Raw genomic sequence first — 16,132 nt, 5'->3', positions numbered from 1 at the left:
AGTAAGATGTTTGTACAACTAGTGAAAACACTCCTATAGTGATCTTGATTGCAGGGATGTACAATATAGTAAGTACAGAACAATTTTTTCAGTAAGGTAACAATGTATCAGAGCTTGCTCTTATTGCCACTTTTGCCTGTGTTTGCAAACATCCCTTTGCCTTTCTCACCTAGAAAGGCAGGCCCAGTGTGGGCAGACAGCCTGTGACAGACTACTTACAATAGTTGTAAGACAATGTTTCAGGTCATGTTCCTCACTCTCCCTCCCACACATATCCCTCACAGCATCCCTTCTGAAGTGCTCCTTCACTTTCATCATGTTTTAACAGGGCTTTTTCCTACTTTCCTAAGGTACCTAAAGAGTTGTGGATATGAAATAATTATTCTGAGGCCACTGCTCTACAGCAATGTACTGCTACTGTATTGAAAGCAAACACTTCCAATTCCTTAAAATAAACTAACCCTTCGTCAGCAATGGGCTTGAAAGCCTTTGAAAGTGACTGGGGTCCAAAGAAGCCTCTTCCTCTGTTGCACATAGATGTAGTTTTTGTGTCCTGTATAGATGGTTTGTTTTCCCTTCACACAGTGACTACTCTTAGCTTGTTTCTAGGGAAGCAAGAGTAATTCCACCAGTTCCACATGCCAGAATTGAGATGACTTACCAGATACTCCATTCAACAGTGCCCTGGTAAGAAACTTCTCTGTCCACTACAGAGTACTCCAGTTCTTGGCAGGAAGAGCTGTTCTCTTTTCAAGTTCTGATTGCCAGACTTGAAGACCCAGGCTCCCCACATGTGGGGATGGTTCTCTGAAGCTCTCCCTTATATGCAGAACTCTGCTGAATACATCTACCCATGTCCAGTTTCAAATATTAGCAGCACAGTGGTGGAAAACCAACCCAAATCTGCAACCCCAACCTTTTTTGGGCGGCAAAAACTGCTAAAAAAGCATTTTTCAGACTTTACCAAATGTTGCTGTGAACATGAATCAGTTATATTATCCATACTTCAGCTATTTTCTGTTTGGCTTACTGCTTCCCAAAAGTAAGAACATGGTGGAAGGGTGGGAAGAACCAAGACATATTCCAACACCCAGAACCATATTCTTAATAATAATAATGATGATGAGGAAGAAGAATGTCTTTGTGTTAAGATCACAGAAAGGCATGTTTCAATGCCTGATTTTTAAAAGTCCTTGGTTAGAATGAGGTCTACAGCATAATACCTGCCTCTTGCCAACAGTCATATTTCTATATAGTGATGACACTGTGTTATTCAGCTCTTTTCTTTAAAAAAGCCCACAAAATTGAATGTCACCATGGGAACAGTCTAAAGTTGATTTTGGAAAGAGGCTCATTTCCTATAGCTTTTCTGTTGGCATAAAAAAATGTCACTGAACTGTATCAGAAGTGCTTTATGAAGTATCATCTCTGAAGATACCATCCAGTTCTGAAAATATCCTCCCTAATGGTTGCATTTCTTTACTTTCTGAAGGAGAATAAAGGGCCCAGAAACACTTCTTCCCTGTTTTCCTCAATAAGAAACACACCCTAATTGTGTGATCTACCAGCAATGTGATCTAATTCCACCATTCTTCAGCCTGCAATATGTAGTGTCAGTATGGAAAACTTCCTCTTCAGAAGAACAATTAGGCTTTAAAGGAGTTATCCTGGTTGGCTGGCTGAACAAATGACACATGTTCACACAAGAATTATTCAGTCAACCATCTTAATAAGGATTTACTTTAAACAGAACCTTGTATGGGTACACTAGACTCAGTCTCATTAAGGAGCAAGTTGGATTTTTATACAGCATGAACCACTGGCAATCTAAAACAGACCCACTGAAGAATGGAATGGAGAATCAAACGCAATGTTTCAGACCCAAGCTCTATGTGCCTTTAATACTTTCTTTTTCCTTTTCTTTCTGAGAGAGTGCACACTACGACAGACATTTGCATTTATCATGTTTTTAACTTCTTTTCTAAGGATGAACTCTCTGAATCTGCATCTTCCAACTCCGCTCTGTGTCTTTTCAGTCCTCCAAGAGATTGAGTGCTCTCACTGCCCGCAGGATGCAGGTCAGCAGTATCCTCTCTTGTGCTCACATTGTAGCTGTTGGAGTCCATTTCAGACAGGCAGCAGTCTCTGTGCAAGGTCACACCCACCTGTACAAGGTTGCCATTATCAGCATTTGAGTGCATCTGTAGTCCTTGCGTCACAGACTCCTGCTCTCCAAAACTCTGTCCGTTGTTGAAGCATGAAGGGTGAAGATGCAAGTGGCCATTATTGTGGTTAACACAGGAGGGGTCTAAGCTCCTCTCCTCACTGCCATCAGTCTGGTTTCTGGAGCAGTGACCTGACATGCTACAGATGGCAACAGCGGAGAATGGAGGGACCAGTGAGTGATGGCTTGGTGCTGGTTGACAGTTCTGACTATTTTTCTGTTCCACAAGTCCTGTGGCCTGAATGCAAGGTTCTTCGGTACAGCTATTTAGCCCTTTGCAGTTAGCTTTACCATTGAGCTTTTTCGTCTCAAAAGAATGCTCTACACCTCCACTGCTCGTGTCTTCTGATGTGTTTTCTTGACCCTCCATCCACCGCTGATTGTCACATTCATGAGCTTGACCATTACTAGAATTTTCTATCCCACCACATTCTTTTAAATTTTCTCTCTTGTGGTTTTCAGCAGAAAGAGCTGAGGAACCCTGAGGAACTACTGAACTTGAGTTCCTAGCATCTTCCTTAGTTAGCAAGCGCGTTGCACTGTGCCTTCCACTAGTTCCTGGTTTCCCTTCATCACTTTCTCCATCTCCTCTAGAGGATTCACCATCTTTACTAGCTGAATATGATATGTAAGAATAATGAAGCCATTTGTAAGCTTTGTAAATCTTTCTCTCCACTGATTCACTGTCTGAACAAGGGGACGTCCTTTCTTTAAGAACTTCTTTGTTGGCTGAATTCCTTTCTGGTGAAGAAGCTGGAGAGGAAGAAAGATCATCTACTTTGATCTGGGGGTAATCATATATGTCCTCACCTATGTAAGGGGTTACACTCTCTGTGTTAGTGCTAGTCCTTTCCTCCTTTTGCACCTTCTGTCGGCGCCTCAGTGCATTGCGCTGCCTCATCGACGTGCGTCTTTCGTTCAGCTCCTCTTCATCTTCTGTACTGCTGCTGCTGCTGGAGCTGCTGGATTCGTTCTCCTCAGGACTCGGAGATGGTGGCCGTGGGAAAAGGTCTGTATCTAGTTCTGCCTCACAGGTATTGTCATCAGAGTCAGACTCATTGGAAAGGGCCAGGAGACGTTTGTCCTGATACTTTCTCAGTGCAGAGAGCCTCTGCTGACGGGAAGCCATGTCTTCTCTGGCTGAGGGGGATGCAGTTGATCTTAAGGCCCGTAAGTTATAGGCAGTTTCTTCAGACTCTTCAGCCACGTGTGGTGGGGAGTGATGCAGAGAGGTGGAGGACTCGGACTCGCTGTAAGCGGAGCGTTCACTCACTCCTGCATGGAGCTGCAGAATTGTGCTCTCGCTGAGGTCGCTGTCTGAATCAGAACTCCAGCCCTCGATCTCCCTGCGCACCAGAGAGTCAAAGAAGGCCATCATCCGTGGATCTTCCTGGACTGATTGGTTGGCATAATCATGGGACAAACCACTTCCACTGTTCAACACAAGACTGATGTACTCTTCATGAGTGTAGAGGCAACGCGAGTCATCCTCAATTCTACCATCCAGGTCCCCTGTGCAGTCAGGCTGCTTGTAAGGACTCCAGATCTGTAACAGAAAATAAAAAAAAAAAAACACCAAACATATATATTTGAATTCATAAACTGTTATAAGCATTTGAAATGGAACAGTAGCTCAAATACCCAGAATAACTGCAGGTCACAGATTGTTTTTATTAATTTTTATTCCTCTGTACCATACTTACAAGTATTACAGAGCTGTAGGATTTTTTTCTTCCCCTTCACAAATGTGGTTTTTCTGCATTTACTTCACCCATACAGAATATAAAAGCTCTCACACTGCAAATTATCCATAATTTTGGTAATTCATTGTGTGATAATTTCTCCCAAATTGCAGGGCTCTATTTTTATGTAATAAGGAATGCTTACTCACTAGCAGTAAGAATAGTTTGTTGCCTACAATACAGTCTTAGCACTAATGAAGGCACTTGTTTCCCAGGAAACTAGAGTTGCTGGTGCTAGTGGTGTAGAGTAACATTTCATCCAGCTACGTAGTCAATCCCACCTGATCAGCAGGCAGGGAGTTGAATGCATGGAGGTGAAAAGTAGAGCTGCACTACTCCCTTCAGGAAACAGTTACAAAGAAAAGAAATCTTCCAACATCCTCTGAAGACACAGCAGCACTTTTAATAGGTGAAGAGTTTGAAGATTTTTACTGAAAGCTACTTTTGAAGTCTACTGATTGCACCAACAGCAACAGTCTTGACTATGCTGTCCATCTGTCCTTCAGTCAATTTTCCTGGTATGGAGAGGAAAAGGGGAAAAAAAGCTCCAATAGAAGTTCTACCAATATCCCTAAAAAACTGGTAATCCATAGCAAACATAATAGTTGGATGTCCTCATCCTTCTCAGATTTACTCACAGATTTGAGGGCAATGTGATTATGACATTCTATGGACAACCTCTATCACTTTGGATCAATGGTTAATGGAATGAGCAATGCCTTACTGTAAGCAGAGCCACTATGTATCTTATCTACAACAATGCCTTAATGTTCTGCTTATAAAAGACCTGCTCTCTATACTCAGCTCTCTATACCAGGTTGGACTTTTGGGATAGTGTTTGGAAAAAAAGTCTAAGAATTTTCCCAATAGAAATTAATTAAGTTTTGTTCCAAAAGACAAAACTGCTAACAAAAAGTGTTTGCACGTATAAATGACATAATCAGCACTCATCTTACAGATGCCTAATTAACACACACAACATAACCTGATTCTACCACAACAAGCAACATAAGAAACGCCCACAACAATGCCAATTACTCTGTGTTCACTGAAATTTTCAACAGTGTACCAAAAAACCATACACCTTTAATAATTGAAGCAAAATGAAATAAATTACCTTGCAACTATTTGTCCAGAACAGCTGGATTTAAGATGAACAAGTAAACTTTTTTCTGGAAATCTCCCAAATTTAAAAGCTTTTACTTTGCATTCTCTGTAATTTATGGTTAACAGAGCTTCCACATATGATCTGGCTAGATTGATAAAAGAAACACTATTCAAAAATTAAAAAGCTGTAGATATACTTTCTTCTGCAGACAATCATCAAGCTGCCTTTCAGAGCAAAGGGAAAGGAACTTTATATTGTGTTACATCAGGCTGTTTCTAGGAAGATCTCAACATCAAGGTATATTTGTTATTGGTATTTAATTGCTTTTTTATTATTTGCAATACTTCACCAAATTCTCTCCCAGTGCAGTTCTTTAATATGACACTTGAAACCAGAATGAAGACAGTTCTTTGTTGCTTAGTTCCAGCACTGCACTCACTAGACACATAACCCAAAAGACAAGCATCATGTTTGGATGAAGATAACAAAACCCAGTCTAAGCCTACTATATACAGAATTTCAGCAACCAAACTATTTTGAACTACTCAAGAGAACAGAAAGAATCACTCTTCATCCTCAATTTCCCAGGCTCCACTTCCTAAAGACAACATAGGAAAGACCATTATCTCAATGAATCCATGAGAGAGATTGATTTGTGGATACATAATGTTTTTTAATAGAAAAATAGAACTCTACTTGCTTAGACAGGCAGGCTGGCTTGCCCCCTTCCTCAAATAATCTTAGCAGTGTTAGACTGATCACTAGGCTTTAGAAAGGCTTTTTTTATTTTTTAAGCAAGAGAATTAGAAAATGCTTAGATCTGGTATGAACCAATATAAGTGGAGGAGAGGTAGTCTGCTCTGAAGTCTCTCTGAGAAAGGTCTGTTTGTCATGAAATTAATCTAAAAAGGTACATAAAAGCATGCACAGAGATAGTCTACATCCTTGGTAGCACCACCACATCTTTCTGCTCTCCCTGCAAGCATCAGCACAACCAGAGCAGTATAAAATATAGAAAAAAACAGCTACAAAGAGTCCACAGTGAGGCCTTCCCTTCCAAGAGAGATTTGTTCACAGAGAAGTAAGTAATAAAGAGAAGTCAAGGGAATTCAGGATGAATACCTTGTTTGTATGGGATCAGTTGTCTCTGGAGAATGATATCCCTGCATTTTAGATATTTTGTTATGAGGGAGTGTGAAGGCCTGCCAGAGTCACAGAAAGAAATCAGACTAGGAATCTATCCTTGGCAGAAGGGGAAGTCTTTAAATTGCTATCAACTGATCCAGTGCTCTCTGTGGCATCTGAAATGGGCTTCTTTGTAAATGGAATGCCTTTGCCTTTTTCTCATCCTCTGACTGATGCCATGTTGAGGAATAATGTGATCAAACTGGAGAAAATAAGTTGGCAAATCAACCCTCTAAAGCAACAATATATTAAGAAGTTCTTTCTCTGTCAGAAGATTAAGGAGATGAATATTACTCACTGATGACCTGAGTACAGAGATAAAAATAGGAACAATAACAGAAAATGAGAATATAAAACTGCTTCTCTTCTTCAATAGATATCTACTGACAGCATCTTTGAATTACTTGTATTCCAGGGTGGCAAACCCCCAAATTTTAAAACAAAAAAGAAGTTATGCCTGTAGCGTGAGAATAATTAAAACCACTTATATTAGATTATCTGATTAGGCAGAGGCAGATAGTCACAATGACATTAATCCGTCACCATAGCAACGTGTGCAAATAGACTTTATCTTCAACACACTTACAATTTTTAAACAAATGGGACCCACAACAGTTGTGCTGTTACACAATACTCCATTTTCAATACAAATCAGAATTTTTTTTCTGAAAATTGTTATGTATTTAATCTATTTTTATCTTTCCTGGAACTGTCTCCTAACTGCATAATTCCCCATAGCCCTCCTCTAAGCCCAACACATCAGGGGGAATGTCACATTTATTTCTTCTGCAATGCAATCTGTTTTCCTGCCAGCACATCCCAATGTCTTGCACACTTAACTGAGGGCAAAGTGGTATTTTTCTGTTTAATATTGCTTTAGCCCTTTTGGTAAGTGCTTGATGCAAATGACTATTTTAGTTTGCAGCTGTACTTCTTCATACAATTTTACTGAAGTTTAGTGAATGAAGGGCAATGAACAGTTCATCTGGGTTGATGTGTCCACCACACACTGGCTGGAGTCAGGGCTCCAAATATCTTCTGTTAATGAGACTGTTGGGTCCCAGCAGAAATCAAACCCTAAACCATCGAATTACTGAATTGTATTATTGAGGGTGCTTTACAACAAAATAAAACTAAAGCAAAAAAAACATAACCACAAACATCAAAATCATCTTTGTCAATACTACTCTTTTCTGTAGGCCTGAGATGAATTTGTATCTCATTTGCAATCAGCATTAAAATAGCAAATGTGTTGATAGAAGCTCATGTAATTATTGAATAGCTTGATGGTGCTGCTATCAGTTCCTCCCTTCTTGAAGTACTAAATTTAGGCCAGCTACTCTAAAAATTAAGAGCTCAGACAAACAACTACTTGCATCCACATTTTTAGCACATGACCATGTCTCTACAATGGTTTCTTCAATTGCAACCAACCACAGTGAAGTTATCTTCTGTGATTTAATTCCAGAAAGGGTTTTAGAAGGTACTTGAGGGATAATAAAAAGAGGGACATTTTTTAAGCAAGTGATTGAAACAAATAAACAAAAAGGAATAAAATAAGAAAACATAAAAAATTAACTATGATTTTTATTTATGGTTCTTTCTCCTGTCACCTCAATTTCTCTGAGCAAGCACATCAAGCACTTATATAGGGGAAAGAAATATAGCCATGCAAAAGAAAAACTTGTGTTCCCAGCAGTTTTTAATGCAATAAATGGCCCCCCTGGTGCTGTTTTTCCTGTCTTGCCCTTCTGCTAGTGGCAGTTACTCATCTCCAACCTACCCACAGAAGTGGCTGAAATGAAGAAGAAACCACCTTTATACAGTCACCTGCAAACTGCTGTGCACTGAAGCAGTATCTTTAGAGAGTGAAATCACCTTTAGAGAATGAAGAGATGAGCACTGGAACAACCTGAGCCCCAAACAAGGCACATTACGAGCTGAGACAAAAGGACACACAAAAAAAGGGTAAGAAGTTCTGGCTGGCCAATAAACTTAATACATTAAACACCTTTCCCTTAATTTGTTTCTAGCTTGAAATGTCTGGGGAATTCAGTTCCTTCAAAGCAGCTGCCCAAGTTCCACTGCACACAAATTGACACCACAGGAGTTCTCTTCTAAGGAAGCACTCAAGCAGAGGTGTCTTTTAAAGAGTTGCACAACCTGTGACTGCAGCCTTAATCAAACTAACCTTTTAATCACTAGGCAAAAAACATGCCCTGCCAAAACCCTAGCAGAAGTACACAAAAGCAACACAGGGGATGTTTGTACCAATGCTAATCCAACAGTCTAAGCACACTCATGCAGGAAGGATTCACAGGGTGAAGGGTCAGCAGATCTAGAATCCAAAAGGGAGAATTCAGGCTGCATGAATCAAATTCCCAAAGCAAAAAAAAGAAATGCCTCTGGCAAAACTGTTGTTAAAACAGTGGCTGTTTGACTGCTTGGAAATTGAAAAATCACTGAGCTGCTAAGACTGTTCAATGCACTTTTGTTCAAAGCCTGTATTTAATATATTTGTGATCAAACCTGTCAGGCAGGCAGCAGAGATGAAGAGAAAAGGACTGCAGTACCAGGGGAGGACAGAAGAGAAGGAAAAAGCTGAACTGAAAGTCAGAATCCAAATGCTGACACTAGCTGTAAAACAAGCAATGCAGCGGGGTATTGAGCCATGGTCCCAGGATTTTGGGTCAGTTCTGGTCCATAACTTGTACATCACTAAAACACTCCTTTGCAGGACAAGTTCATGCTGTCAGCTTGTACCTGACAAAAGCATTTACAGTATTCTAACAACATTATTTATAGCCATATACAGGTAAGACTTTTATGAAGTCATTCAACAAATAGTTGGGATCAACAGCAGTTCTTTTTATCCTACTTCAAAATTAAATGGTTGTGGTTTTTTCTACACTGTTGGTAGACCTAAATTATAGCAAAATATCTATGGCAGCAGAATGCAAATCACATTACTGTAGCATAATCCTTTGCCTTCCCAACCCTCAAATAACAAAACTGGTTTTGCCTTGCTCCCACAATATTGACTGTCTTTCCTTAAGGAAAGAAAATTTCAGAACCTAACAAAATTTCTTATCTCTTTCAGTTCCACAGAAAAAGATAAAAACTTTCTAAAAATACTGTACATTGTTAAAGGATTCAGAAAGATGTTGTGCAGGGTATTAAGAGTTCTTCCTCTGGAAGTCACAGAAAAGGTATGTTGAATTGATTCAGTGCACAAATACATACAAAAGATATTGAAGGCCTTCTGAGCCATTATTCTGCCAGGTCAGTCTAGGCTAAGGTTCATCTCTTTGGAGGTACTTTTATTAAATTTTAGACCAAAATATCACAAGTTGTAGGAGATCACATTAGAAGTGTAACCAAACTCACCCAAGCAAACAAGACAAAAAATTTTGTAAAACAATAAGAGAAGACAGAGTGGGTGTGGACCAGAATGATGCTGAGCAGAACAAAGCATTTTTTCCTGAAAGATTAAAAGAACATTTTTTCTGGTAACTGATCTTACCTTTATAATCTTTTCAACACCAGAAGAACAGATCATGTAGGTGTGAGGATTAAACCTCACTTGGTTTACAATTGACCGATGACCTTTCAATACCATGAAAGCACCGTTGACAACCCTGCCAATGCCACCTAGGGGAAAACAAGCACATGTGGACATGAGGAATTAAATCTTCATATTACTTTCAGTCATAGTCATTTAAAGTCTTATTATATTTGACAATGCGTTTCAGCTTTATTTTGCAGTATTTTAAGGCCTGTGTTGGCTGCAGAATTCCAATTTTATGAGCAATGCCCCTATGAGAAGTTGCAAGTTTGATGAAAAGCATCCTTCCTGCAAATTAGGACATAGAGGCTTGCTTTGATTCATTTAAACAAACAATGAAGGTTTTAACCTAATATGACAAATATGCGAATGAGAACAACACACATAATGAAATCACCAGTGAAACCTAAGGCATGACACAGACAGTTTGTAAATCTAAAGCAGAGACGAATAAAAAGGTTTACTTTTAACAGCAATACTATTTTTTAAATTTATTTTTTAAATCAGCAATTTATTACTGTCACAGTTGACTCTAGTCTGATGACTAGGAAAGACCTGAAATAACACATCTGAGCAGTGGGTTATATCATTCTTTGTCACAAGGCAGTGAATTAGCCAAAGTGGAATGCTTTTGTGCTAGTGGTAAAACTCAAAACAGAAGCCAATTAACTTTTCTGCTTGGTCATTGACTTTTACTAGGTCTATGCACCAAAGCAAGAAACAGTCACACAGTATTTTTTTTATATTCATTGATCCACACAATTAAAACTACAAATTTGCTAGACAGCACAGCTGTGTATTTGAGTAAACAAGTATCCATCAACATGCTATGACTTAACATTTTCAGTGAAAGAAAACAAAGCTTTTACATGCTGGGAAGTAAAAACTGACAATCGCTTCAGATGAAAATCAACTTGCTATTCAAAACTTAATATCGTGTAAGTGCACCTTACAGAAAATTAAAATAATTTCACTAGCTTCTGTGCTACTTACAGTCATCTTTACATTAAACCAACTTTATGTTCCTCTTGTTGAAAATGTTTTCTATCTTCCTTTGACCCCAACAGGAGCTTTTTCAGCGGAAACAGTTGCTGGTTTAAGCCCTGCGTTGAACAACTTGTGTTCTAAAACAGTCAGAGCTTTCCTGTAATTCACACTTCCTGAACAAAAACTTGCTTTACCTTTGAAGAGTAGCAAGATAGAAGGTTCAAGGAAAAAAAATGAAAAAGAAAAAACCATTCCCATATCACCTTCCATTTTTTAGGTTACACAAATGATGGAAACAACTGCAGCTAATGACCTTGTGTACAGCCCCTCTCCTCTTAGAAAGGTTCTATCCCTTTCACTCACTATAACTGCACTCTGAAGAGCTGACTGATGTGTAACATGGACAACAAACCATGATAAGGATCTAGAAAAGAGGTGTCATCCAAGTCCTAAAAATCCAGAGACAGATCCCTGCCTTTGGACACTTCCATCTCAACCCATTCTATGATTCTATGGTTTTATAATTCTATTAAAGAACTCCAAAGATTTCTGATTTAACATTGAAGTTCCCTGAACTCCTTTTAAGCAGCTATCAGTAAATTCAGAGAAAGCATAGTAAAGCATACTTCCCTCCTCTTAAAATGAAGGTGAACTTCCCCACAAGGCTCTTTAAAAAAACTGCCCAGTTACATGAAATTGCCCCAGGAGAGGTACAAATCTTAGCAGTGAGATTTTACCAGTGTTATGGGAGGTTTCAATAATTTAAACCAGAAAGTATTGATTCCAGCAATACTCTGATAATCTTTGTGTCAAATCCAACAAATTGTCCCAGAACCTCATTTTTGGGCAAACACTTGCTTGATGCAATTTCAGTCTACCAACTCCTTTGTGTTTAAGTGACACCTTTAAATAAGCTCTATAAGCCCTTAATGCAAATTCTTCTACATCCTTATCTTGAAAGCAGCCCTCTATTTTATAGTAGCCTACCACAGCTGTCATCATATTAATGAGATAGTTTTACTTGAGAGGCATTCATCAAAACCACTACAATTACTTTAGTATCTGCATGGCAGAAACTGCCTGTGTTCAGACTTGTCTGGAATCCCCTATGTCTCTCAGCAGAGGCTTAGCTGCAGTCATAAAGCCTTTAGCCTTCTCAGAGTGTGAGTTAAGTTTACTCATCTCTGCTAGCAAAAAAAAAACCAACAGGTGGATCTGTGTATTAAGTGGAGCTAGCCATAAACTGCTCAAATTCCTGATGATATCTTCCTTTTTTCCATGTAATGGATTCCATTTCCTTTTGCTGTCTCCCTTTGAAATAGTACTTTTATTTATTGTTTGTTTCATCAGAATTGACTTCTGCTATCCTAAAACCACTCAAATTTTTGAGTTTTGGGGGTTTTTTATTGGACAGGGGTGTTATTTTTTTGCTGCTTTTAAATTTAGTAGCATGCATGAGTTCTGCAACTCTTTAAGCACAGCAGCTTTTATATTCTTAGCTAGCTCCAACATGTATAGGCAGTGTTCGAACAGAAGTCATTAGCTTACATATCTGTTATTAATAATATATAAAAATGTAAATCCTAAAGTCTTCAGAGGCTGACTACACCAATTTTATAAGGTTTATAATTTTATAACCACTAAGTACTGGAGGGAAGAGATGGATATGTTCTAGCTGATTTTGCAATACTACCCAAAAATTGCCATGCTTTAAGACAGTCCTGAGGAGCAGTTTAGTGTTGTGGCTGTGCTGGTCAATGGGTTTTTTTGGTCTGCTTTTATTTGATACTCAAAGTGAAATGTCAAGAAAATCACCCTTAATTTATACCCTGCAAATAAGTGTTTCAAAGAAGAGCAATACAAAATCTCAAAAAGTCCTTTAAATAATATCCTACTATGATATCTGATCAGCTTAAAGACATAACTTAGTAAAGGCTAAATCTAATGTGCACATTTTAAAATGGATTTCCTGTACATGTTTGACAAGAACACCTTTGCAACACAAGGCCTCTCCTACAGGCTCCTGTACAGAGGAAAGAATAATACAATGTTTTCAAGTAGCTGATGTCTTCTAAGTTGCCAAAGTGATTTCTTCTTGGTTTGCTTTATAAATTTATGTTTTAAATGTTAGGCTAATGAACTACTTCTTAATTATGTGGTTTTGTAAATACTGATGTGAATGATTTGACATATTTCAAACATGCTGAATGGTACATCCCCATCCCAATAAGTTTTAAAAACTCTAGTAAATTGTAACAAAGGAGAGTGACAGATTTAGACATTAATCTGACTTCCTCTGCATGAGTTTTACAACAAGAAGCAATGTTTAGAAAAAGCCAGAATAAATTATTTGAAGGCTAAAGAAAAAGTGAAAGTGATAGATTACTGAGAAAAGTGTTCTAGTGCAGAAATCCTGTAGGAATGTAGAACAGTCTCCAAAGTAATGGGAGCTGCATTGTTCCAAACATTAAAAAAACTGTCAAAATGCCAGAGAACTTGTTGGGATAAGGAACTATCCTCCACTGGCTTTGTAAGAGAGGAGTTAAATGACCTCATTCAGAAGCCTTTTCTATCTAGGACACTGGAAAAGAAATCCCACTGTTTGTTCATATAAGGTAGAAAGACATTCCACAGACTAAAGCATAACTTCATACAAGCCTTGTGAATTACTCAAAGTGCTGAAAACTCCTGAGAAGAACCAGATATTTGCAGCTGCTACCAGTGTGCCATAGCATACCATTCCACTGCAGTACTTGGCACTACAGTAGTAGCTCATTTAAAGTTCATTTAGCTTTCATTAGTAATAATCCAGGGTACATTTAGACATGGGCCACTACTTTGCATTTGAATCCTATGAGATCATAATGCATTAACAAAGAGAGATAGCATAGTTTGGAAAGCAAATGCACAGCACAATACAAGCAAATGGGCATAGCATATGGGGCCTCTGCCTTCAGTGCAGCAGATCATGTTCAGGTACCTTAAAAGCCTCTCTGGCCACTCACACACCTGTATTTGTTTCATACAGTGGATGTAGGTAGTTGGTTTTGCTCCTCAGAGACCCATCTGCAGAGAAGCTAGATTTAACACAAGCACTTTCTCCCTGAGAGCACAGGGTCCTGCAGCATCCCTTCTTCTGGGGTCAGGAATTGACTCCAGCTCTGGCAGCAGCCAGACTGACTAAAGATTACTCAGCAGCACAAGCAAATTTGGTCCCATTAAATATAGGGTGAGAACAGGAAAAGGTGGCCAAGATCCCTTCTCCTCCTAGCATGGTAAAAGGAGACATCGAAGCTCCAAGTGTCCCCTCATAAGAAAGCAGTTTCAACTCCATTTGCAGACTGCTTCCTTTGACACCTGTGAATCCCTCCTCCAGCTTCCAGGTGAGGTGAAAGGATCAGCAGGGCCTTGCAGAGCTTTAGTGAAAGCACAGGGAGCAGTCAGCTGGTAGCAGCCTCTGCCTCAGATAACTCTTGTTCTTGCTCTTCCAGGCAATCAACTCCTTTGCCTGGCCTATGCCTAGAACCAGCCCCACAGTGGTCTTGTATCTCTGTGGAGGTTCCAAAAGCCAAAGAGAAAAGTAATATTTAAACATGTAAAGACTATGCATAAAATTGTAGTGGTAGTGGCTATTTTGGATGCATATTTTCTCCCTTCTTTTTTTGGTTCTAAATATCTGCCATACACCTTATCTATCCCAACCCTCCCACTACTGTAATCACTAGTATAGCTGAAACAACAATATGAAAGCTAAGAAAAATTACTATAGAAATAAACCTTACCACACCTTCCCACTCTGTTCCCCCTCTCCTGATGTAAGAGACACTGCTTTTTTTCTGTACTAAATGGCATAGGTTGCAACAGGTTTCACAATGTTATTGGAACCATGCAAATGACCACCAACAACTATGCTTTCTGAGTGTAACAGATATAATGTAAGTGAAATTATCTCACAGCCATTAGCTGTCTACTGGGGGGGTTTGTTTGCTTTTTTGTGGTTAGGTTTGGGGGTTTTTTTTGTGAACTGCCTGGCTGTGCATTTCTTTGCACTGCTGGCAGCAAACACTTTCAATACAACAAGAGAAAGGAGCTTTGGTACAATGAGATGGCCAGTTGCTAGGAACTAAAGCTTCTCGCCTCTCCCAGTGCTCAGCGTTGTCTTCAGCTTTCTATTCCTGAATTAGCCATTTAACATACTAAGGCTGATCACAGAAACACTCCTGGATGCTGAATCTTCTTTCACTGGTCTACAGCACTACAAAGCACCCAACAGTGCCTTTTTTTCTGACAGATGCCACTTGGCCACCTGGTGATAGATTCCACAGGGCCGTGGTATTATTACAATCCAAATGCCACAGAAACCAGTCCCAATTCCCCTGAACACAATACCCAGCACTTACTTGCTGTGTTAATCTAACAACTGTTCCATAGCACCATTTTGTCAACACTGACTGACCTGAAGAAAGAGACAAACTACAGTTCTAAATGTAAAACAGTTTATATCCCAAGACCACACCTCAGAAAAATATTCTTTTTAAAAAACAAACCTTCCAGAGCATGCTCCCCACTGGGTCAGATGGCTTTCCCCTGCCCCAACTAAGTGGTATGCATATGTGCATATATACCCAGATATAAAATATCTCCAAAATAGCTAAAGACATTAAGAAACCCTTAATAATTTTTTATTCATCTTCATTTATCAGCCCAGAACTTTGAGAATTTAAACTACAAGCTGTTTCCAATGAGATAGCCCTGTTCAAATATTCTGAAAAGAGCTGTTCCTGTATTCTTCAAGCTCAAAGAAGTGCCAGCATTTACAAAGACCAAGGAGGAGGAAAACAAAGAAGAAAAATTGCCTCAGTTCTGCTGGAAATTTGTGCAATTAGTTTAGTAACTGGACCACAATGACCAGCCCTTTCTTGCTTGCAGTTACAGTCAAAGGCAGAATTAAAAAGAAGTTTTGAAATGCAGTTTGCTGTTCTGGTTTAGTAAAGTTTTGCAGAACCTGGTGACAGCTTGCTCACATGAACTGAAGGATCCCCAGCTGTCTTCTCAATCACAAATAGTACCATAAGCCTCACACAGCAGCTTTGAGCAGTATTCCAAAAGCAAAGTTGCATAGATGATTCAGAGTAGTGAGCGAGGAATGTAAATTCCATTTTGAAAACTTGTAGTCTACTAAGCCCTCTGTTACTCCACAAGACTTGTCAGGTTCTGTCTTGAACAGGGGTTCTTTACCAGCTAATAGACCATGTTTAGGTTTAATAGCATCTTAAGTGCTCATATGTTAACTGGCTTGCTGGACAAGTCATGTAGGACTG

General features: G+C 39.2%; 1 protein-coding gene across 1 annotated transcript in view; it reads right to left on the bottom strand.

The window, feature by feature from the left end:
* Positions 1 to 1,635: 1,635 nt before the first annotated feature.
* The window catches only part of DCAF5 (DDB1 and CUL4 associated factor 5), a 67,028-nt gene continuing 52,531 nt past the window's right edge, over positions 1,636 to 16,132 (bottom strand). Inside the window, exons 8-9 of the mRNA XM_058806561.1 lie at positions 9,783 to 9,910; positions 1,636 to 3,770 (exon numbers count right to left, since the gene is read on the bottom strand). Of these exons, the coding sequence (XP_058662544.1) occupies positions 1,962 to 3,770; positions 9,783 to 9,910 (1,937 nt within the window). The 3' untranslated portion in view covers positions 1,636 to 1,961. The remainder of the gene's footprint in view (positions 3,771 to 9,782; positions 9,911 to 16,132) is intronic.

This window comes from Ammospiza caudacuta, chromosome 6, assembly GCF_027887145.1.
Source record: "Ammospiza caudacuta isolate bAmmCau1 chromosome 6, bAmmCau1.pri, whole genome shotgun sequence".
Classification (NCBI taxonomy): domain Eukaryota; kingdom Metazoa; phylum Chordata; class Aves; order Passeriformes; family Passerellidae; genus Ammospiza; species Ammospiza caudacuta.
Note: the sequence above shows the minus strand (reverse complement) of the source record. Positions and strands in the feature narration are given on the sequence as shown.